At 58.7% G+C, this 24,351-nt stretch overlaps 1 protein-coding gene across 1 annotated transcript in view; it reads left to right on the forward strand.

Annotated features, from left to right (window-relative positions):
• Col13a1 (collagen type XIII alpha 1 chain) overlaps window positions 1-24,351 on the forward strand; it is a 140,494-nt gene that overhangs the window by 65,728 nt on the left and 50,415 nt on the right. The window contains exons 5-15 of the mRNA XM_047553785.1: window positions 242-277; window positions 3,628-3,654; window positions 5,759-5,809; window positions 13,023-13,058; window positions 13,847-13,873; window positions 14,866-14,892; window positions 16,235-16,261; window positions 16,357-16,383; window positions 17,018-17,044; window positions 20,120-20,185; window positions 23,678-23,785. Of these exons, the coding sequence (XP_047409741.1) occupies window positions 242-277; window positions 3,628-3,654; window positions 5,759-5,809; window positions 13,023-13,058; window positions 13,847-13,873; window positions 14,866-14,892; window positions 16,235-16,261; window positions 16,357-16,383; window positions 17,018-17,044; window positions 20,120-20,185; window positions 23,678-23,785 (459 nt within the window). The remainder of the gene's footprint in view (window positions 1-241; window positions 278-3,627; window positions 3,655-5,758; window positions 5,810-13,022; window positions 13,059-13,846; window positions 13,874-14,865; window positions 14,893-16,234; window positions 16,262-16,356; window positions 16,384-17,017; window positions 17,045-20,119; window positions 20,186-23,677; window positions 23,786-24,351) is intronic.

Raw genomic sequence — 24,351 nt, forward strand, 5'->3', positions numbered from 1 at the left:
GGAACCCGAGGCCCAGGCGGGGCCCAGATCCCGGTGACTCTCATTCACGCCATGCCTGCGTGTGGGTGGCAGGGGTCCCCCTGGGAAGCCGAGCCACATGCCACGGGCATCATGCCAGAGGTCGCCACAGCCATTCATGCAGGCCATGCAGGCTGGCGGTGCCCCAAACGTGTGCACAGCTAGCCGTGGGTCACATTGGTGGGTTCCAGCCACAACTGATTATTCATGCCTCCTTCATTAGGGGGACAAAGGTGCCATTGGGATGCCTGGACGTGTGGTGAGTCCGCCCATTTGTACCTGCTCGGGGGGCCATTGCTTGCTTCTCCATGCTGGCCTGTCCTCCAAACCTTGGCAGGGTGCTGCCACCCAGCCCCAGGGAAACGGGCAGCTTCAGGGAGGGACGGGAAAGAGAAGGGAAGAAATTTTGTTCTGGTCTTCAGACCTCACAATAGGGTTCGCCCATCCTCCACAGTTTCTGTGGTTAACCCTGGTCCAAAACTACAGCTATGTATAATAAGCCAGGCACGACAGCACACGCCTGCGATCCCAACAACTCGGCAGGCAGAGGCAGGAGGGTTGCAAGCTTGAGGCCAGCCTGGGTGACTTAGGGAAGCCTTGTCTCAAAATAAAAAATAAAAAGAACCCAGCCTGGTGATGCACACCTGTAATCCCAGCAGCTCAGGAGGCTGAGGCAGGAGGATCTTGAGTTCAAAGTCAGCCTCGGCAAAAAGCAAGTGCTAAGCAACTCAGTGAGACCCTGTCTCTAAATAAAACACAAAATAGGGCTGGGGTTGTGACTCAGTGGTCGAGTACCCCTGAGTTCAATCCCTAGTACCCCAAAATTAATAATAATAAAAAAAAGGACTGAGGAATGTAGCTCCATGGTAAAGCAAATCTGGGTTCAATCCCCAGTACTAAAATAATAATAAGATATTTTGAGAGACCACATTTGCATAACTTTTTTAAAAATGTTGTTGTAATTATTCTATTTTATTATAGTTTTTGTTAATATCTAAATGTGCCTACTTCATAAATCAAACTTGATCATAGATATATATGTATGTATCCAAAAAAAAAACAGTACACAGGGACCATTACAATCTAAAGTTTCTGATGTCCACTGGGGGTCTTGGAAGATGACCCCTGTGGATAAACTGGGACCACTGTGCCCCATAAAAAAAACTGCCACAGCAAGAGAAAAAAAAATCCCCAAAAGTTGCACCAACAAAGCTCTTTGTGGATCACCTCCTGGGTGACAGGGTGAGGCTGAGCCTCTACATTGGGAGGACTCCACTCCCCTCCTCGAGGACAGCAGCTCACCCTCAGATTTACAGCTGTTCCTGCCTCCAACCCCCAGGAGGACCAAAGTTTCCAGAAGTTTCTTGGGTAGAGGGAGACTCACTCAAAGATGTTGAAGACAGGGCCTGCTTCCAGGCGGTGCCTCCAGAGCCTCACCAGGAGGCTGGGCGTGGAAATATTTAATGTCTCCTGCTGAAAAATGAAGACAGAGACAGGAGATGAGGACGGAGTAAAGGGAGAGGGTTTCCCAGAAATGGAAAGGCTGGCAGCAGGCCCCAAGGTCCTGGCACCAGATGCTGGTCTCCAGAGGGCAGGAAAGGCCGCAGCCTGGGAAGTGATGGCCCTGCACCAGCCTCCGGCCGCACAGCCTGGTCTAGGACCAGGCATCTGATTCCTAACTCCCCAGCAGCCCCGCCTCAGCCTCCAGCCTGGCTCCCCAGACGCTTCCCCTCCTCCACCCCTGTGTCCTTCCTGGCTTTGCCTCTGAACCTCGCCTCCTGGGCTGGGATTGCCTTGGGCATGGCTCTGGCATCCTTGTGGCATTTGCATGCCTGGTGTGAGCTTGGGGGACAAGGCCAGCGCTGACTCCATGCTGGGCCTTGTGCCAGGGCTTCACACGCGTTATTAGCTCATTCGGTCCTCACGAGAACTGCATGAGGCGGCCATCACTGCCATTCCCATTTTCCAGATGAGAAAACGGAGTCCTAGAAGTTAAATGTCTTTCTCAAGGTCACACAGTCAGGAAGTGGCTGAGGAGGGACTTGAACCTGGACAGTCCTACTCCAGACTCTTGACCCTGGCAATGCGCCCACAGTGCCACAGCTCTAAGGAGGGTCTGGTCCTGGGGCCGAAGCCGCCAGGGCCTGAGACAGTCCAGGGTTCAGGGCAAGTATTCCATGCCTGGCGGCTGTGGGTTCCCCGGGCCCGCCCCAGCCTGTCTGTCAAGGAATGGGAGTTGGCAGCCCTGGGCCACCTCAAAGCTCTCCCACTATCCCAGACCAGAACACTGTCGCCTCCGCCTGGCCCCGGCACTCTGCTTCCGTCTCTAACTGCTAAACCCTGAGTCCACCCAAGCAGTCTCTGGGTCCTGAACTGAGCAGGGAAACTGTCCTGCAGCCTCTGTCCTGGGCTTGCTGTTAGGGGCCACACCCCGTGTGTAGGGGCTGCCTGAAGGGAGGGCTGCAAAATACACAGTGGCACTCCTGCCTCTGCCTCCGCCTTCCTGCATTCCTCCTTGGGCCCTGATGCCATCTGCCCGCCCTCCCGCAGGAAGTGCCCCTCTGAGTTTATCTTGACCCACAGCAGTGGGGAGAGGTGGGACCACAGGAGGCCTCCCACTTCCTTCTGGGCAAGGCTACTTTCATGACACTTTGGGGCGTCACACTGCCTGTGCTATTTTAAAGTGACCATGGGCCCATTTGGCAGCCCACTAGGGGTCCTGGCATGAGCCTCCTGATTAAGGACAGCTTGTGAAATTCCCGCGTCGTTACCAGGCTTCACCAGAGGGGGCACCATTGGCTTGTCGGGAGCAGGGCGGATCTGGGCTAGCCATCCTCTGGTCACTGTGTTATAGGGGACGCTTGGCCAACCCCCCAGCTTTCTCTGCATGCCGACCCACCCAGACTTGCAGATGTGTGTGTCCACCGATGTCCCTCTGCCTCCTTGTTCCACCTGGCCTGGCCAATCCTAATGGTTCTGGGTTTGCCTAGGCTGGCAGAGCTTGGTACCTGGTCACCAACTGGGCCTTCAAAGCTCCTGAAGCCCACCACAGCACATTCTTGGGAAACTGCCCCACCTCCACCTCCCAGTGACTCGGCCAGTTGGGTCATGGCTGCTTGGCAGACCTACTGACCTGCATTGGGTCTCGTGTTCTCTCTCTCTCACACACTCATGCACACACACTCACACTCGCAAACATGCACATGCACACTCACACACATGCACATGCACACTCACACACACACGCTCTGCACACACATGCACACTCACACGCACACACTCATGCTCACATTCACACACACCCACGCACACGCGATCACTCACACATGCACGTCCTTGGAAAGGACCTCCTGCCGCCCCAGGCGCTGTTCACTGCGGTCATCTGGAGCGGCCAGCCGGGCCGGGAGCAGGGGTGAGGCCGTGTGCTTCCACAAGCGTGGCTTCTTGGCGGGGGACGTGTCGCGTGTCAGCATCTGCATTTTGCTGTTTCTTATTTCACGGTGATCTCGTTTGTTGGCTGTGCCATGATGGGCGTTCCTGCCTGTCTCTCACCTTCTTGCTCTCTCTCCTCCCCCTCGTCCCTATGCCGTGTCACCTGTGGCTGCCCAGGGAGTGAAGGGCCAACCAGGCGAGAAGGTGAGTCCTCACTTGCCCCGTCCGCCCCACCCGGCCGCGGGTTCCGGCAGACTCTTGGTGGTAGGGAAGGGTCCCCGACAGCGCCGCCTCCCAGCCTCCCTGCCACACTCCCCCGCAGAGCCTGCAGCAGGCCTGTCCTGGTCGCCAGCTTCCTAACAGCTTCCGCGCCCTCAAGCCCCAGTCTTGGGGTTCCCGGGCCACCACCCCAGCCCTCCTGGTGGAGCGCGTCTCCCTGCCCTGTCATTGTGACTTCACGGGGCCTGGTGGCTCTGAGTCCCTGCCAGGCTGTCACCTTTCTCCAAGGCAAGGAGGCCAGCTCATCGCTGTTGTGTGGCTGGAAATGCCCCCGGGGGGCCCTGGGGATCTAGAGAGGAGCCCCTAGGGAGCCAGAGCCCAGGAACCCGGCCCTGGTGCACCCTTGAGAAACTTCAGGACACACCCTGTCCAACCAGCTCATTTGACAGAGAAGGGCTGGGGCTGCCCCAGGTCCCTCAGCCATAGTGACCAGCAGGGTCTAGAAGCCAAACCTCCAGGAGCCGAGCTCCGCCCTTCCCGACTCCATGGGAGGTATTTCCTCAGTCGAGCCTCCGGGCTCCAAAATAACGATGGTAATAATAATAACAGCAGCTACCGTGTGTGAAGCACGCCGAGTCAGGACCCACTTTAAGTGTTTGTGTCACTGACACAACCCCGTGTACCTGAGAGCAGAGAGGCCAAGTCACATGCCCGAGATCACACAGCTAGAGAGTGTCAGAGCTGGAGAGGATGCCAGCATGCCCCTGACCGCCAGGCTCTGCTGTCCTCCAGACGCACGCACGGAGACTGTGGTCCCGCCTGGCAGGGGGACCATGGCCAGGAGAAAGGCACAGGCCCTTTGTGAACCAGGCGTTGTTTTAAGCACTCTGCCGCTTCGTGCGTGAAGTGTCCCCGTCAGCTCTACGGGACAGGCGCGCTCACTCCTGCCGTAGACCAGCCTGCCCCAGGTCACCCCGCTGGGGAGAAGCAGAGCTGGCCTTCAAACCCAAGCATTCGGCTCTTAACCACCATGCTACGCTGCCCGGTGTGATCTCCCTCGCTGTGCAGGAGCAGGACGCTGTTCCAAACGCATTCCTCCCTGTCCCCCGGGCTGCCTGGCACTCAGCACTGCTGTTCCCGTGCAGCCTATGGGCTCTGGTTTCTGCACCTTGCCCGGCACGGCAAGACCTTGAACTCAGGCCCTGGGCCTTGTCACTCCCCTTCCCTCTTCCTGGAGGGACGGGGCTTCCTGCCTCCTCGCAGCAGGGCATGGTCTCGGCCTCCTTGCCAGAGCTGCCCCGGCCTCTCCGTGCCGCTCCACACAGCCTTCCTCCTCTGCCTCGCGCACATGCGCACACACACACAGCACCCGCCATCTCGCAGGGCTGAAGTGTGCCCCAGCCTCAGCCCCCGTGGCGTTCTCAAACCAGGCCTAGAGGGTTCAAGCCCCTCCACCTTTCAGTCTGGGCGCTGCTGGGCGCAGGTGGTTAGTGGGCGTCACCTGTTCTCGCAGACCACGCTCAGGGCAGGGCTCTGTCCACCCATGGCAAGGTCTGCCGCCAGATAGGTATTTAGGGGTGGACAGGGAGGAAGACCTGGGGGCTCTGAGATGTGGCGAGGCCTGGGGGCCTGGACAGCCATGGCTGACCTGCCCCTTCCCTGTGTCCCTCTTGCTGGCCATGCCCTTCCCCTTCCCCCTTTCCTCTGCACCCCACACCTCGCCCACGTCTCTTCTCATCTCTGCTGCTTCCTGCGGCTGTTCTCAACCCATCCTGAACCTTCCATTCACTCCCTTCATGCCTCCCTTTCCCTTGAACTCTACACTCTGGCCTCCCCCATTCCCTTGTCCTCTACACTCTGGCCTCTCCCATTCCCTTGTCCTCTACACTCTGGCCTCTCCCATTCCCTTGTCCTCTACACTCTGGCCTCTCCCATTCCCTTGTCCTCTACACTCTGGCCTCCCCCATTCCCTTGTCCTCTGGGCTCTGGCCTCCCACCCCCCCACCTGCCAGCGCCTCTCTTTTGTCTCCTTCGCCCCACTCCTCTCCGCCCCTGCCCCACGCTCCTCTCCCCTCTTCCTTCCCCACAGGGTGCCCCTGGAGATGCCGGGATGTCCATCATCGGTCCCCGTGGCCCCCCTGTAAGTTGCTGCTCTTTGGGGAGGCGTGGGGGATGGGAGAGGTGGTGGAAAAGGTCTCGAGGGGACTGGGGAGGGTGAGGCTTGGCCGGGTCCCTGGGTGCGGCAGCCGCATGTGAGCGGTCAGTGCTGCCGGCCTCGGGCTGCTGTGGACATGAGGGAAAGCGGCCTGACTAAATATACCTCCGTCGCAGCCCGGGAGGCTTGGAGTCCGCGCCCAGCCACAAACCCGCGGCTCGGGCGGCCCTGCCGTTCCAAGCCACCCGCTGGGTGGGTGCGCCAGCTCTCCCGGGAGCAAGGCCGCCGGGTCCCCAGAAGCCAAGTCCGAGGTCCTCCTGGCCTTGGAGGAGCCTCGTCCACCGTCCGCCCTCGGGCTCCTTCTGGGGCAGCGCTGGCTCCTGCGTGTTCATCAGCAGGGACTCTGCAGAGCTTGGGAAAATCAGTGTGGCGTTCCCTGGGACGCGCTTCCTTGGGGACCAGGGGGACGTGGGCGAGGGAGCCTGCAGAGCGTGGCCTGGGAAGGAGGGCGGCTGCCGTTCCCACAGTGCCACCCAGGGGCTTCCAGAAGAGCACCGAGTGTCGTGGGGTTGCAGTCGCGGGACCCCAGATGTGGTCCAGCACGGTCCTCTCCAAAAGGGAAACTGAGGCCCGGGGAGGGGAAAGGGCTTGGTGCCCAGGCGTTCAGGTGGCAGCAGGCGGCTCCATGTCACACTGCTATCTTCCTGAGCTCCCGTGCGCAGAGAGGGTCAGGACCCAGCAGAGGAGGGTGAAGCCCAGCCGGCCCGCAGTCCTGCCCTCAACAAAGACAGCCAGGGCAGAGCGGGCGCCTCTCCTACCATGGGCAAGGGAGAAGGGTCAGGAAACATAGCACCAAGATATACCCAGGGCAGGAGGCCCCCCAGGGCTGGGCCGAGCCAAGGGCGGGGAGCCGAGAGGCCGAGCCAGTCAGACGGCTTGGAGACCCCAGAGGGCAAGAGCAGGGGCAGAGGAGGAGCAGGGCCTGGGCTGGAGGCAGCTGGAGGATGACCTGGAGGAGGACCCTTGTCCTCAACTAGCTTTCTTCTGGACTCCGCCCACATAGTCATGGTGGGGAGTGACACTAGTCTGTGGCAGTATCTCGAGACTGTCACACGTATGACCTCACTTAAGTCTCACACAAGAACCTCACCAGGCACGGTGACGACGCCTGTAATCCCAGCAGCTTGGGAGGCTGAGGCAGGAGGATCGAGAGTTCAAAGCAGCCTTAGCAACTTAGTGAGGCCCTAAGCTCAGTGAGACCCTGTCTCTAAGTAAAATACAAAATAGGGCTGGGGGTGTGCTCAGTGGTGGAGTTCAATCCCCAGCACCAAAAAAAAAAAAGAACCTCAAGAGGTAAGAACTGTTTTACCTCCACTTTTCAGATAAGAAAACCAGGGCACAGAGAGGCACAGCTAGACAGCGGCCACCCTGGGGGTGATCAGCCAGCCATGGTGGTGTGACTCCTGAGTAGCCCAGGCATGTGACGGGAAGGTCCTAAGAAAGAAGACAGTCCCCGGGTCTGGCGTGGAGGATGGATCCTGGGGTGGGCCTGATAGTGGGACCGAGGAGGAACACAGGACAGGCCCACCCTGAGGCCACCGCTGCTGCCTGCTCCTGCTAGGACCACAGGTGCTCTGCTGCGTGGCTCAGGTGGGGGTCCTCTGCCGTCCCCTCAGCAAACCCTGAGAGGCTACCTCAGGGCCGTGCGAGGCTCCCCTCTGCAGCGTGTGCTCAGGCCCCGCAGGCGGGAGGCCAGGAGGGAATAGACGACCACGCCAGCTTTGAATCCGGCCGGGAGAAGCACCTTCTGCAGTGACAGAGGTGACGTCCCTCTCCTGGCACCGGTCACTTCCTGGGCCTCCTTAGTCCTCTGGCGCAGGCAGCCTCATCAGCCCATTTTCCAGAAGGAGACCAGACTCGCCCAGGCACTCCCGGGGCCATGAGCGCTGGGGCCGGGGTTTGGCCAGGCCGGCCTCCCTCCTAGGAGGCACCAACATACACACAGGGCCTTCACCCTCAGGACAAAACCTTGGCCCTGCGGGTGCCCGAGTTGGTGCTAGGAAAGGCTTTCTGGCCCCAGGAGTCCTGACCAAGCCCACGGTCTTTCAACATTGGCCTGTGTGGGTGGCCGTCACCAGGGTGCCTGGGCCGCCCTGGCCGAGTCCTCACCAGGCTGCAGGGACCACCCTTCAGCGCCTCCTGCTGCCCTGGGCTGGGGAGAGCAGGGGAGGGGGAGAGAGGGTCTGCTCCTTGTCAGGACCGAGGTCGTGAGCAAGTCCGAGGCAGCAGCTGGGGGTGATGGAAACACGTGGCCTTCCACTCAGCCAGGAAGGGCCCAGGACACACGCTGCTAATCAGAAGCACTCTTGCCACTCCCAGGGCCACCTGCCCCGTCCCCTGGAGCTTGATGAATGGTCTGAGCAAAGGGGGAACCTGTGGAAGGATTGTTCACGTTCCGGTCAGGCCAGCGGCCAGAGCAGAGTGTCTGGGCGCGAGGGCTCCTGAGAGCCTGTTCCGCAGCGGGGCCGGGCAGGTCATCTGCCAGGTCAGGGGATACCCTGTCTCACAGGGCTCCCGAGCCCCCAGCTGCTCCTCGGAGGCCTGGAGGGGGACCTAAGCTTCTCACTCCCTTCCCCAGGGAGCCGCTCCTGGCCAGGAAGACATGCCTGCTGAGCATCCCCGTTAGGAACCCAGGTGCCAGGTAGACAGTGGGACCCTGCCCGTGGCCCACCTGTCCCTCCAGGCCCTCGGAGAGCCCAGCACTCCCATCAACCATTGCAGTTCAGACGGGAAGTGCTCAGGGAAGAGTCAGGGAGCTGTGGGGACGTGGAGGGAGCACTGGACCTGGGCTGATCGAGGCAAGAAAGGCTTCAGGGAGGATGGGGTAACTAATCTGCTGGAGGACTTGCAGAGGTTACCCAGGCACGGCGCTCGCGGCCCGGGAGGAGTGCTCAGCCCGAACCTGGAGAAGCACCTAGAACCTGAAGAGAGGAAAGCCTTTCTGGAGGAGAGCCGGGGCACGCTGGTGAGAGGCCAGGTGGCAAGGCCAGGGGGCGAGGCCAGTGGGCCTGGTTGCAGGGAGTCCAATACCAGGTTCGGGAGCCAGAGCTGCACCCCGAGGGCAGTGGAAAGGCAGTGGGGAGCCCTCGGCTTGAGTGACCCGACGAGGGACACCATCTGATGTGCGGTCAGGACAGCCTGCTCCTCCCGGCTCCTGAGGGAGCTGCTCAGAGGAGGCTGCGTGTGGAGACTGGAAGGTGCCACAGTCCCCAAGGCCTGAACTGGAGCCGAGTCGGTGGCTCTGGCAGGGGTGGACCTAGGGACATTTCAGAGGTGGAGTTGATGAATTTTGTGATAGCAGAGTGGGGCTTGAGGGAGAAGGAGGCACACAGGATGCGCACAGGATGCGCTTGCAGCCAGGGGGATGAGTTTCCCTGGAGCAGGAAGTATCGAGGTGTCCTCAGGACATGGGGGAGGGAACCGGGCACGGGCTGCTGGAGGCTCAGGGTGCAGGGTGCTGTGCTGGAGCCCCGGTGACTCCTCAGCCCTCCATCTGTCCCTCCTCCCAGTGGGGTCTGGTGACCTCACATCGATAGCTCAAAACTGGCCACCGTGAGAGGATTCTCACCACAGGCATCGGCCATGGGGTGCAAGCAGTGTGCTCCTCTCCTGCCCCCTGAGCCCCATCAGGGATCCAGTGGTCCCCAGGAACCACAAGGTGGGGTTGGTCAGCTCTGATGTGGAGGCAGGCCCCAGGCAGATACAGGACTGACCCTCTTTGGGGCATCAAATAGGAGAAGGAAGGAGACTTCCCCGTAGGCTCTTGCCAGACAGAACTTCTCGCCTATGTTACTCTGCCCCACAAAGAAAGACCAGGAAGGGGTCCACTTTCAGAAGGTGAGGCCCCCTGGGCTCCCTGTCTGTCCTGGCCTTGAATTAGGGGAGGAGATTGCAGAGACCTATGCAAAGTCCGTCTCCCTCGTTCTTGGATGGAAGGGATAATGCTAATGTACAAATTCATCTGCAAGCAGATCTGTTATCTAACCCTTTAAGGCGCTCCTCGTCCCAGTGAACATTGTATGAGGCTGGGCTTCCAGTGAAACATTGAATTTCATTCAGAAAAAAAATTAAGCTTGGAAGAATGTCAGGAAAATTCTGGGAAGTGGGGCGAGGGGGTGGAGAAGGAGGGGAGTCATTGTTCTACTAGATATCAAAATGTATCATAAAAGCAGAACGATCGAAACAAATGGGTAGGACAGAAAGAGGAGACCAGACATAGAGGCGAATGCATCTGGGATTTGGTACATGATAGGGCTTCATTTCAGAGTAGCAAGAGAAAGGAGGCGTTCAGGAAGTGGGGCTGGGGCCACTGGCAGGTAAACTGAAGAAGTTCTGCTTTTAAATAGATGAATCTCTACCCCACTCCTTATATCAGGAGAAATGATAGGATGAATAAAGTACTTAGATGTAAAACATAAACCACAACTTATGAGGACAAAGCATGAATGAATGCTTTATGACTCTTTAGAAACGTAACATTAAACCCAAAGTTACGGGCAAACATTAGTAATTTAGAATGTGGAAGAAAATATGCCATAAACAAAGTCCAATACAAAGGAGAGTTAGAAAGTATTTGCAACACATCCGACTATTAAAGAGTTATTATTCTCAGCCAGGCATGGTGGTGCACGCCTGTAATCCCAGCAGTTGGGGAGGCTGAGGCAGGAGGATCTCAAGTTCAAGGCCAGCCTCAGAAATTTAGTAAGCAACTTAGTGAGATTCTGTCTCAAAGTTAAAAATAAAGTACTGGAGATGTGTCTCAGTGGGTAAGCATCTCTGGGTTCAATCCCCAGTTACTGGAAAAAAAAGAAAAGAGAGAGTTAATATTCTTGACAAAGAGATAAAAGGTAAACAACCCAGTAGAAAATACTATTAAAATTTGGGTGCGCTGGCCTGCGCCTGTCATCCCAGCTACTGGAGAGGCTGAGGCAGGAGGAGGTGGCTTGAGCAGGAGTTCAAGGCCAGCCTGAGCAACATAGTGAGATCCTATCTAAAACTTTATATACATATGTGAAGAATACAAACAGGCAGCTCACTGACCTGAAATAGGACTGGTCAAGGAACACTGGAAGAGATGCCTGGCTCGGTGGCACCCACTTGGGAGGCTGAGGCAGGAGGATGCCAAGTTCAAGTCCAGCCTGGGTAACTTAGTGAGACCCTGTCTCAAAATTAAAAAGAGAGAGAGAAAGGAGGGGACGCTCAGTGTAGAGAGGCTGCCCAGTATGTGCAAGGCCTGGGTTCAGTCCTCAGTACCAAAAATAGAAAAAAAGGGGAAAAAAATTGGAAGAAATGTCTCAGCTTAGTATATAATTGAGAAGATATAAATTAAAACTCAGTTCCAAGTCTCCTTAAGTGCCTTCCGCAGGCCCAACATCTCCGGGAAGTAGAGTCCCAGTTTCCATTTGGTCATTCTTACCAAAATCCCTGAAAAAGGCCTGGTTGGGGTGGGCTTGGCCCTGGGCTGGAGAGCTGTGTCCTGCTCGCAGGGCCAGCTCTGTCATTAGGAAACCGTGTGATTATCCCTACCACGTAAACATTATCCAGGATGAGCCCTGAAGACGTTTCTTGGAATCCTCTCCTCCTGACCTTTTCTTCGGGCCTCTCTCAGCGTTCAGAATAGTTTACAGAGTTTACGCTGCGAGGCTTCGGAGATTACATTGCTTGGTTTCCGGGGTTTCTCCTCAGGGCTATTCTTAGCATCATTTATCCTTGAGAGGAGAAAAACCGAGGGCCCTTCTGACATCTGAGTGGCATCTCCTCCCTCTTGTCCCTTGGGTGCCGGCCACAAGTCCATCCTGAGCCTGCAGGAGATTTCAGCTTGCTCCCTGCTGGACCAGCAAGCACACTGACATGGCAGGCAGGGCCCCACCCTACCCAGCCAGGGTGGCCTCCGTGTACCCTGAGCAGAGGTCTCTGGACACTCCTGTCAGAGGATCCAGGCAGCCTGGAGATATTTCAGGGTCACAGCCGACGCATCCAAAGAAGTCTTGATTCTGGAACTACTTGACAGGACAAACATCCACTGAAACCCAGATCTGTTGAGCGTCAAAGCAACCTTGCTTTATTCTGGTACCTGTCCATTCAGGTCAATTCAACAAAAATCCAGTGAGCATGGCTACCATTTTGATTTACAAATATCATGGAATGTATTTCTGTGACTCTGAGTTTATACGGTTATCTCCATTCTACAGACGAGGCTCAGGGAGGTTAGACAACTTGCTCAGAGTCACCCAGCCATGGTTGGTAGAGGCAGGATTAAAACTCAGTGCCCCAGACTCAAAAGCCCATTCCTGGGAAGGACTGTGACCATCTAAGCCAAGGGCAACCCCAAGCAGAGAGCTGGGCAGGTGTTTTCTGGGAAAGGCAAGTGAGCAGGGTGGCTGGGCAGACAGTGGTGGGAGGCAGAGGCAGGAGAGGAAACTAAACGGTCCAGCGGGCAGAGCCGGAGGACACCTGGAAGGAGTTAGGGGAGCTCGGGTGGCTCTTGAGAACACGTGAGGGGGTTCCAGTTGTGTAGTTCTCGCTGACCTCCTGACCAGCCTCCCAGCTGGGCGTCTCACGGCCTCGGGCTGCTTCTAACCTCTCTTTTGTCCTGCTTGACCACAAGCCACTGGGCTCTGACCATTGAGCCGGACTGTCTCTCTGGGCCCCACCCTGCACCTCCAGGGAAAGGGGAACGGATTTCCAGGAGGGTGAGCCCAGGGATGCTGGGAGAAGCGTCTGGCCAGGGCAAGGCGAGAGTGAGCCATCTGACCGATTCTAGTCTGAAGACACACATCCCAAAGGGCAGGGGTCTGCTGCTGGCCAAACCATCCCCGATAAGTGGCCGGGAACAGTGGCTGTAAATAAAAAGGAGTGGAGGCCTTGGACCTAGGAGGCCAGTGCACCATGGCCAAGTCCCAGCTCCTGGAAGCAGGAGCTGCTGGCCCTCGCCTTCCTCCCTGCGTCGCTATCCTTCACGGATTTGCTGTGAAGATCCATTTCCACTGTTCTCTGTCCTCCCTGCAGCTGATGCATGTGGCGAGTGTGTCCCACAGATGGCCACGCCGCCATGGAGGGTTGGGTGCCAAGAGGCGCCGGGGAGCTGGGCCGGCTCCAGCCTCCTGGCCCGTCCTCACCGCGCTCCCGTTCTTTGCAGGGCCAGCCAGGCACCCGAGGCTTTCCTGGATTTCCGGTGAGTGAGGAGGCCAGGTGAGCTGTGCCAGGTAGGCTCTGGGTCTGGTCAGGCCACTCCCTGTCCACGCCAGTCAGCCCTGACGCTGCCCTCCCCCGCCAGACCCTGGTGCTGAAGGACCCGCTTCTGCACCTTCCCCAGACACTGGCCAGGAGAGTAGCTCAGCGTTGGGCTCCTGTCCTGGTGGAGAACAGGACAGGAACATAAATACACATGCAAATAAAGGGGCAGTAGGACCAGGACCCAGGGAAGCCGAAAGCTGAAGGCCCCAGTGGGACCCCCGGGACGTGGACTGGGAAGCACCCTGGGGATGGGCCCCCAGTGGGACTCAGAGGAGGCTCCCCAGGACGGGGCGTGGGTGGCCGTGTGAGTGTCCTTGACTGCTGCCCCTGGGGCCTTAGACAGGTTCGGAGAGGCAGGACCAGGGGAGCAGCTAGTTCCTCTACCCTGGGCCACTCTGCTGAGCACCCGGGCGTCCACTCCCTACCTGGGGTAAGCCTTCTTTGGTATCAGTGACAAGGCACCCATTGGCTTCTGCCTGACAGGCAGTGCCCATCCCTCCTCACAAGGGCCCCTTGGGCAAGGCTCTGTTACTCTTGTCCCCCTCTCAGGATGGGACATGGAGGCCTGGGCTTACCCATGGCCCCAGGACCAGGAAACGGTCAAGCAGGGCTGGGCCCCAACCCTGGGAAGGGAGCGGAGCCCACACACCCACCCCCTCACCAGGCTGCCTCCTTGGCAAGAGGCCTGGGGTGCTCCGTCTTGACCTCTGGTTTTTCTGCTTTCAGGGTCCCATTGGGCTGGATGGCAAACCGGTAAGTGGACCCTCTCAGGCTGGGGTCTCCTCGCCTAGTGGGGTCTAGCTCACTCAGCCTGGGCCTATTCATCCTCCTGCAAGACCCTGACTCTTTGCAAGATGCTCCTGATAGAAAGAAAATCGCTGGCCGGAAGTGTTGCTGGTGGGAAGGGGAGGGGAGGCATCTGTACGAGCACCCCACCCTGGCAGGTGTCCCCAGAGCACAGGTTCACAGCGGCCAAGCTGGCCTTGGTCTCCGGGAGCAGGAGCCATGTATAGAATTTGGTGACCCTGGGATGCTCCTGGGTGGCCCGGGCAGGGCAAGGGGCAGCAGCAGGCAGGGGAACGGAGAGCTCTGCAGGTGATCCTAAGAGTCTGCCACCGGCCCCCAGTACCAGCAAAGTGCCCACGCGTCTCCTGCTCACCTTGGGTTGCAGTCTCCCTCCCCACCTGAGGCCTCCACACGCTCAAGTCCACAGGGACACTGCTTCCCCTCTGCGGCTCCTCCCTCTGCTCCGTGGCAGATAGGGTCTGATCCCCTCCTGGCCTGGGTCCCCTCACACATTCATGGGGAAGGAGGCTCCTCCCCACTCCTAGGAAGAGCTGAGCCCAGCCTCCAAGCTCTGAAGGTACTGGCGCGTGTGCTCACCTCTGCCAGAGCCTGGCCACCTCTCAGATGGGGATCTGGCCACCCGCCCTGCAGGCCAGCAAGCCATGCAGCCCAGAGGCCCAAGGTGGTCATGTCCACTCATTTCTCTGGACCAGACATCCCTCAAAGCCAGAGACCAGTCCCACCTCGGCTCCCCTCTGAAGAGCAGGCAGCTGCCAGTAAGGCCCAGAGAGGGCTGGGGTGAGGGGTTAGGGACTGGGTGGCCCAGCCAGCAAGGGAGCGACCAGGTGAGAAAGGAAGGAGCCAGCAGTGTACTGAGGATGGGTAGCCTTGTGGGGGGCAGGGCAGGGGCATCTGCATGGCCAACCGTGTACCTGGCACTCACTCCCTTCTCCTTCCAGGGCCATCCCGGACCAAAAGGGGACATGGTAAGACCCCAACTTTCTTGCCTTCCTGAGATGGGTTGGAGGGTCAGCCTGGGCTCACTGCCCAGGAAAGGGACTATGGAAGTGGCTGCAGGCCCAGGATCCTTATGGCATGCATGGAGGGCAGATGGGTGAGGGTTCCGACTCCTCTCTCCCACATCAGGCATTTGTACTAAGCCTGACTCCCCTGTCCCACATCAGGTATTTGTACTTAGCCTGATTCCCCTCTCCCACTGCAGTCATTTGTACTAAGCCTGACTCCCCTCTCCCCCATCAGGCATTTGTACTTAGCCTGATTCCCCTCTCCCACTGCAGTCATTTGTACTAAACCTGACTCCCCTCTCCCACTTAACCTGATTTCCGCTGCAGTCTCGGCCCTGAGTTGCCCCAGTTGGGCACAGAGGAGAAGCAAACTTCAGCCCAATCTGCCTCCTGACCCTTCCACCTTGTGCAGAGCATTTAAAGGGAACCAGGGCTGCCCACACCCAGTGAGTGGCCAGTTCTCAGCAGAGACTGACAGGCCGTTGAGAGCAAGTGGGCCACCTGAGCCAGTTACCTCCCTGCCTCCCAAGTTCTGCCTCCCATCCCACCAATTGGTGGCAGGACTAGATTCTGCTGGGTGGTGGGGGTGAGAGCCAGCAGCAGGCTCCCCTGTCCTGGCAGATAGGGTCTGATCCCCTCCTTGCTCCACTCGTGACCCAGGACCCAGACACTGCCAGGTCACGGAGAGAGGCAGATCATCCGTGAAGGGAAAGGGGGACGTGCACCTGTGCCCAGCGCCGCACCTCTATCCAGAAGCACAGGCGCCCGGGCCCTTGCTCTCCAGGGCCTCCTCAAGGAAGGCAGGGCTTTCCTGACCCTGAATTTGACAAGACAACCTTGAAGGACACCTCGAGACCCCTTGAGTTCCTCCCTGGAGCACGGAACGTGGCTCAGGCTAGGGGCCAACCCCAGCCTCCTCAGGACCAAGGTTTCTCCAAAGCCCCGGGGTCCACAGCACTGGCCTCCCAGGCCTCCCTGTGCCCCTGAAGCCCTCCGGCTCGGTGGCAGAAGACAGCACATGCTGTGTGGGACCTCCCAGAGGGCCACCTGGCACGGGTGCCTCTCCCCGTGGGGCTCCCGTGAGGCGCGAGTGGTTGGAGGAATGGCATCTGGGGGACACAGCCCACCTGTCGTGCCCACACCACCTGGAACAGGTCAGGCACAGGGAAGCTGGCTGAGACCAGCCTTCAGGACCCCAGGACCCTCTGGAAGCCCAGAACCCGTCCCAACGCCCGCCCAGCCGTGGGTGTCAGGTCGCCCCTCCGCGTCTGCCCACTGACCTGTGCGTGTTTCCTCTCCACAGGGCCTGGCCGGTCCCCGCGGACAGCCGGTGGGTACCTCCTCTTCCTGGTTCACCGTGGGGAGGTTCGGGCCCCTTCGTCCTGGGCCTCGATCCCTAACTCTCTCATTTCCGTCTCTCTGTAGGGACCCCAAGGACAAAAAGGAGAAAAGGTAGGCACGGGGCGGGGGCTGGACACCCTCTGCATGGCCTCCAACAGTGGGGAGGGGTCGCCATGGTCATTTTCAAACTTGAGTTCAGTGGACAGGGTCCAGGAGAGCCCTGAGGCCCCAGAGGATGGGACAGGAAGGACGCTGCCCTGGGTAGCTGGGCAGCTGAGTGGCTTTCCATCTTGGCGGAGGGGGCTGCTCCCAGCCTGGCCCTGCGGGGCTCCTTCCTCCGCCCCTCCACCTGCCACGCCCTGGCCATGGGCCTGCAGGGATGTGAGGTACTGATTTGTACACCAGTGGTACTCTTGGCTTAGAGAAGGCGTCCCCAGCCCTGGGGCCTGCGTCCAGGCTGGTGGGTGGTAACTCCGACTCTGCTGATGGCAGGTGGTGGGTTGATGAATCTGCCCTGGGGCCTCCCTGGGGCGATTTCCCAGCAGACCCTGGGGTTTCTTCCCTGCTGCCAGCCAGGGGCAAGGGCGGGAAGTGGCTCTCCTGCCTCAGAGGGCTCAGACCAGGGCCTGGGCAGCAGGGCTGTCCGGTGGAGAGAGGCTTTGTGTGTCCATAGGTCTTGGGGGCCCTGCGGAGCAGGTCCCTCAACAAGGACCTAATCACCCCTTTCCTTCCCTCCCTCCCCCAGGGTCAGTGTGGCGAGTACCCACACCGGGTAAGTGAGCCCCCAAACTGGGCAGGGCCCTTGGACCCCTCCCTGAGGCACAGGCCCACCCACCTCATGTCCCCTGATTCTCTGGCACCCAGAGCCTAGGGAACGGGAGCCTATGGCCCACTGCGCTCAGCAGCAGGACAGGGCTCACGGGGGTGGCCATGGGCTGAGTCAGCGCCACTGGCCGTCTCGGGGATCAGGGACCGTTGTGTGCGCTTGCGTGGGGCTGACTTCCAGCGTCCCCGTCTGTCTGTCCTTCTGTCGCTGGCTGGGTGTGCGTGGAGTCTCCCAAATGTGTCTGGACCGCCAGCTGCCTGCCCCTCACCCTCTCTGTGCACCCGTGACTCGGATGGTCTGTGAACCCCCTGCCTGCGTCGAGAGCTTGTGTGTCTCACGTGCGAGTGTCCACGTGTGACAGCCTCCCCGGACAAATATCAGGGGCTTGGGGTTTGTCGTTGCATCACGTGACCCAACTCTGGAGAAGGGGAAAGCGTGGGGCCACTGTCCCCGATCAGGGAGAGTCTCCGCTTGGCTGTGGAGGACACAGGGAGCCCTCCTCTGGCTGCATGGGGGTTTCCAGGCTGAGATGCCTCCTCCCCGCCCACCACCTGGGGTTGCTCCCTCCCGAATACAGATCCAGAAAGACTGCCGTGGGCCCAGAGGGGTCCTCACTGTGCACCAACAACAGGCACCATGCTGGGGACAGGAGAGGGCCGCCCAGTGAGCCGGCACCAGCATGCCTTGGGCACAGGCCTGGTTTCTTTCGAGCAGGCGGGGGCAGTAAGTACAGAGAGGAGAGCTTGCCTAGGTGGCCACCCTCTGTCACAGCCTCTTCGTGCCCGGAAACATGTGGTTCTCTTGGCTACCCGCCACTTCCCAGCAGGTACCAGGGCGGGGGTCTTAGGGGCCGGAGACCGGCACAGACCAGGCACAGCTCAGATGGACCGACCCTGGAGAGGCCCGTGAGGACCTGGCCAGCAGGGGCTGGCCTCTTCCAGCCACTCGGTTGGCAGGAAGGCATGCCTGTCTCTGACCTCTGTATTCCTTAGCAGAGAGGCCACAGTGGGCCTGGACCAGGAGAGAAGGGGTTAGGTGTGAGGCCAAGCCTGGGCCAGGCCTGGGCTAGGGAACCCAGGCCGTCCGCGGCGCAGACAGAGCCCTGTGGCATGTGCTCCAGGGCGCAGGGTCCTGGTGTTCCAGCCATCCTGATCCCAGTACAATGACAGTATGTCAGCTGTGTTTATTTGAAATGATGGGCTCACAGGACTGTGATGATACCCGAAAGAAAGTCAGCATCCCCAGCACAAAAGACAACTCCCCACAGACACTTAGGCAGTGTGTCCTTGGCCTTGAGTGAACACTTAGGGCAGGAGAGGAGGATCCTGCCCCTCAGCCCAACCCCAGGATAGGGAAGACAGCAGTGATGGAAGGTTCCAGAAGCACCCTGGCCACAGAGTGCAGCCAAGCATAGCCTTAGGCCTGAGGCAGTCCCTGGAGCAACTCGGGTGGGGGCGGAAGTGGATTTGAGACCCCTGGTGACGGACAGAGTAAGTTGACTCAGAGGAGGGTGGGAAAGCAGGGTGCGGCGGAGTGGCAGGTCTCCCCGAGAGCCAGGCCGGTTCCTGAAGGCCGGGCCCTCCCTCTCACTCTGCCCAACACCCTGTCTCTGCCGCCTTCATCCCCCTCTGCCCAACCAGGAGTACCTGAGCAGCACCCACGCAGCTCTGCGCTCCAACCAGATAATCACGCTGAAGGTTGGTGGGTTCTGGAAGGTCTCTGGCCCCTCCTTCTCTGCTGAGAGGCTTCCTGGACGCGGAGCCCAACATTGCACACCCCCGGACCCCGCAGCGGGAGTGGCGGGGCCCTTGAGTGGCCACTGCCGTGGTGGTGACCTGGAGGGGCCCGGCGGTGGGGCTCCCAGCTCCCCAGCTGGGCACATTCTTGGCGCAGGTCACTCCTGGTTCTTATGGCCCATTGCAGGGGGCCCCCGTCAAAGTGGGTTGAAGTGCTTTTGACAACAAGTGGTTGATTCTCAACCATCTTTGTTTGCACACAGATTCTAACTGCTTCCACGGGTCACTCAGCTCTCAATGGATAGAGGGACAGGAAGCAGCAAAATCTTTAAGAACTAATAAAAAAAAAAATCACATTAAGAAACCAGGCCTGGTGGCACACACCAGTATTCCCAGCTACTTGGAGGCCGAGGCAGGAGATCACAAATTTGAGGCCAGCCTCGGCAACTTAGACCATGTCTCAAAATAAATTAAATTTAAAGGGCTGGTGGGGTTCGCTCGGTGGCAGGGCTCTTGCCTAGCAGGCGTCAGGCCCTGGTTTTTCAGTCCCCAGTACTGGGGAAAAAAAAAAAAAAAAATCACATTGAATAATGCGATTGCAAATTGCCCTCCCCCCAAAACAGTGGTTGACCACTCCGGAGTCCTCTTCACCCCGCCCGTTTTCCAACCCACCAGCCCCAGAGAGGGACCTCGGCAGCGCTCAGCAAGCCCACAGGCACCACACCCTGGGCCGGCTCAGCCCCAGGCCCCAGCTTGACATCCTCCACAGAGTAGCTGACATCAGCCCTTCTCGTCCTCCCAAAAGATCCCAAAGGGGGCCGCACGCCCGCCTAGCTTCAAGTACCAATTTAGCTGGTCCTGTGGCTTCCAAGCCAGAGCCTCCGAGTCTGCAGTGGTCAGCGTCTGTCCACCAAGCAGGGACAGGCGGGGCCGGCAGTGCCATGTTGGGCTGTGTGTCAGGGGCCGCAGCAGCCCAGCTCGGCCAGGGAGCCACTCTCCCATGCTCGGGGCTGCTGGTCAGCACCCGGCTCCAACCTGGAGGCCAAGGTAGGGAGCAGACTGAGGGCCACCCTCCTCGGAGGGCCAGCCGTGCCGTCCACGGGCAAGCCGAGAGTGCCTGTCCATGCCTCCCCGCTGGTCCCCAGGCTCACGCTAATCTCTCTTCTCTCTTCCTCTCCTACGACCCCCTTGGCCACTCTGCCCTCCTGGCGACTTTCGGCATCGTTCTGAATACCTGCGAACTTTGGCCTTTGCCCTCTGGCCTTCACCTCATCTTTCTCCTCAGCTGCTGCCTCTTCTCAATTCCGTGCGCCTGGCTCCACCCCCCGTCATTAAAAGGCGGACCTTCCAGGTAGACACCTTCTGTTTGCCGGACCTCCACCGCCTTCCCCAAGGGACTCAGCCGCTCTCGGGGCCCTGACAGGCAGGCCGGGGCTGTAGACAGAGCCAGAACCTCTCTAAGATGCTTAAATTTAATTTGACCAACATGGACCCATACCATAGACATGAAAATGCACAGTACCCAGCCCCACCAGCTACAGCTGTCACTGCGGCCAGGGACCATGTTAAACCACTTTTGGGGCCTGATTTTATTCAATTCTCTCAATAGAATTCAATTTGGGAATTAGGCATGATCATCCTTATTTCACAGATGAGGCATTCAAGGCTCAAAGAGGCGAAGTAAGTGAAGCAAAGTCACCCAGTCCATAAATCACAGAGCAGGGATTTGCATCCAGGTTCTTTTCCCAGGAATAGCTGGGTGATCTTCAGCAAGTTACTTAACCTCTCTGGGCTTCGGTTTCTCACTGTAGAATAAGGATAATAACAGTGTCTATTTCATAGGGCTATTTTCATACATGCAAAATACTCAGAATGGTTCCTGGCAGTGTGTTATAAGGTTAGCTGCTGTTGTTGCTGTTATTCATATTTGGAAACAAGGAAATTGAGGCTCAGAGAAAAGAGCTAATTGACCCGAAGTTGTACACACAGCAAGAGGGAGAATTGGAACAGGCAGCCAGGTCTCCTACCCCACATCCAGGGCTCTCAGTCAGACCTTCATCCTTTATACTTAGAAATACGAATTGCTTAGCATCTGATCACCTGTAATCTGAGTGTGAGGGGTGAGGGCTTTTGGAGAGGGACCACCAGTTGTGATCACTGTGAGCAACTACTTCCTTCTTCCTGCCTTGCTAACCCAGGAGTTTGGGATGGGAAATGAAGCAATTTCTCCCCTGCTCTCCAAAAGGTCACAGCTGGATTCCAGGCCAGGGAGCCCAGGGCTGCTTTCCTTGCCCCTCCCCACCCTTACACTGTGAGCCGAGTGCCCCGGCACAGGCATGCTGGCAGCGGCGGGCCCTGAGCCGTCTCTGGAAGCCTGGTGGCAGGATCAGGCACTGCAGGCTGCGCGCGCAGGCCCCTGACCCACCAAGTGCACAATCACTCCCGGGAATAGCTAAAAATACAGCGGACACGCAATGCATCCGCGACCCAAGGCCAAAGGCTGCGTGTCAGGTGACCCCGGCCAAATCCTCGAGAGTCTCCATGCACCCCCAGAGCAGCCCCGGGCCACCCAGCCCTGCCTGTGCCAGACCTACTGCAGCAGAGCCCATTCCCACACACGGCCACCTTGTGACCAGGGTGCCCACTGCCCTCTGTGGCGCCCTGGCTGGGTTCAGACGTTGTCGTGAGCATTCCACGCAGATCATCTCATGTCGCCCCACGCATCCCCCAGTGGCGGAGGCAGGCACCATGCTCACCATCCCCACTTTGGGCCCAGGATTCCATTCAGGCCACTGCAGGTTACTTTTCAAGCGCAAGGGGTAGCTGAGCCAGAACCTTCTGTGCTGCCCTGACCTGCTTTCCAAAGCAAAAGAGGGGCCCCTCTGCAGCCTGCTCCAAACTCTGCTTTTTATGCCGTGGGTCATCATGGGTCATAGAAAGCTTGTCCACTTCCTCTCGATAAACCAATATTGGTTTTACAGGCTTTGCAAGATGGCCCAAGATGAGTAGAAAGAGGAAACTTTACATAAGATCTGCTGTGCTTAGCAGACAGTGTTGGAGGGCATTTCCAAAGTGCAGAGACTTGGAAGGTGCGCCCTTGCCGGGGCTTGTTTAGATGGAACAGATAGAGTCTGGGCTTCTAAGCGGGGGTCCTGGCTTCAACCAGGATTCTCCACGTGACCTCTGTGAGAGCTCAACTTCTCTGAGCCTCGGTTTCCCTTCTGTGAAATGGAACTGGCGACATGAAAGATTCTAGAATTTCACGGTCAGAAGGGACCTCAGGAACTTGATTCAGATCAAGCCTTCTCTGCCTGGTGAATTATCCTTCAAAAATGTAGGAACACTCTGGAGAATCTAAGACAGTGGAGGGAAGCAGAGGATTCTGAGGATGATCGAGGACTGCAGGGGCTTAGTCAGGTTTAATCTGATTGGAAAGGAAGTTACAATGGTCCCTCTTCAAGACCAAGTTTAGTTAAGCAGCTCTGACTTCAGGAAACACAGGTCCCCTGGGACCTGTCAGCGACCCACATGAAGCAGACCAGAGGAAGGGTGACCCCTGAAGCAATTTCCGCACCCCGCACCTTCCACCTCCACTGTGGACAGACACCTGGAGCCCTAAAGTGGCTTCTCAGGAGCTGTGGCAGGATGAGGCCCAGGCCCCAGAGCCATGCCGCTGGGTGCATCCTCTGCCTCGGGACATTCCAGCTGTGAGCTGGTGCCAGCAGGCATTGCTAAAATCGTCCATCTCCCACTCCCAGGCCGTCTGCTCCTGTCTAGAGTCACCACAGCCCTCGTGGAGTCTGCAGCAAGCCTTTTGGGCTCCCCTCTTCCCACAGAAAAGCAGGAGACCCAGTGCAGCCCCTGGGACCCCACTGAGCAGGAAGGGCAGCCTGGAACTGGGGCCTCCTGTGCCCGCTGTGTCCAGGAGCTCTCCCACCACCGGCCACTCTGCTTAGCTGCCGAGGGATGGCCCCTCGCCACAGGAGCTGAGCCCCGGTCCTCCTGGAGGGGTCTTTTGAAAAACGATGTCATAGCGTGGGACATGGTCTAGGATGACTGGCTTGCCCCCAAGACCTAAGGCACATGGACCAGGCTCTGTCCTGCTGATGAGGGAATGCAGGGCCACCCTTGCCTTCCTGGGCTGTCAGCACATTCTAGGGACAGGTTGGTTTAATGGGGCAGCCGTTCCGTGATGCAGGAACGCGGGTCCACTGTTCCCTGGGCTCCAAGTTTTCTGTTTTTTATCAGTTGCCCCCAATCCAAATTGGTTACAAAAAATCTCCTGTTGAATTAGACAGTAAGCCAAACAAAATCCTGAGACCTCCGAACTGCAGGTCTCGTTTGATCATCTAGACCTGACCTTCAAGGACAGCTCAAAGCTGAGGCAGGAGACAAGGCGACTCTCTTCCCATCCTGGGGCTGAGAGGCTGAGTGAGGTGAAGGGACTGGACACACAGAGAGAGGGTAGCAGAGGGAGGCCGAGGTGGCAAACGCCTGGTCTGGACTCTGGACATCCAGCCAGCCTGGGAGCTGCTGAGGGCTGCGTCCCACTTCCCTGCCACTGCCACCCACACAGGGCTCTGCCCTGGGGACCAGCTGCCCTGCACAGAAAAGTTCTCTCTGGAAGCCCCGCTGCTGGGGACCTCATGTTTGCCCTCTTCTTGCTGCCACCAGCCCCTGCATGTCATCACAGCACCACAGCATCACCACCACCAGGCCACCATCTCACCCTCTGTCACTTCCCAGCAGAGCCACGGCAGGGCCTCACTGATGCATGGTACTGGGGTGGGACCGGGCTGTCTCTAGGGGTCTTCTCTCTAACCTTTGCTTCAATGAACCTCAGGGTGAGCAGGGCCAGGCTGGCATCCAAGGCCCACCAGGGCCACCAGGCCCTCCTGGACCAAGTGGACCTCTGGGGCACCCAGGACTGCCAGGGCCCATGGGGCCACCTGTAAGTATCCCTTCCCTCTCTCCTTCATCATTCAGCCCAAGAACTCTCTGGAAACCCCAAACCTTGAATAGCCAACAGGAACCGGGGTTCCCCCTAAAAGGCAGACGCAGCGTGGCAAGACTACTGGCCATGGTGGCCAGTGTGAGGAGCCGCCCACCTCTGGCCTTCACCTGTTGCCCTCCAGCTCTGCACGCACATCTGCTGAGTTCATGTCCACGCATGGCCTTCCGGGTGGGAGCGGGAGACTGCTAATAGGCCTCCCCTTTCCCAGCCTCAGCAGAGAGGGACTCGGAGGGAAAATCTCCAGGGCCACTCTCATGGCTGTGTCTGACCCCTGGGCTCAGGGAAACCCCAGTCGGAGGCAGTGGTTCTGAAAGCCTACGAGGGGACGAGAACACGCCTTCTGGGGTGCGTGTGTTTCACCCTGCTGGGCCACCTTCCTGCCAGTTAGAGGGACCGGCATCCAGTCAGAGAATTGGCAGGGCCTCCGCTGGGAGGAGCCCGGGGGCCTACTGGGACCCCCTCCAAGTGACAGGTCAAACTCAGTGGCCCCCCCTTCCAAGTGA

This window comes from Sciurus carolinensis, chromosome 5 (assembly GCF_902686445.1).
Source record: "Sciurus carolinensis chromosome 5, mSciCar1.2, whole genome shotgun sequence".
Taxonomy (NCBI): domain Eukaryota; kingdom Metazoa; phylum Chordata; class Mammalia; order Rodentia; family Sciuridae; genus Sciurus; species Sciurus carolinensis.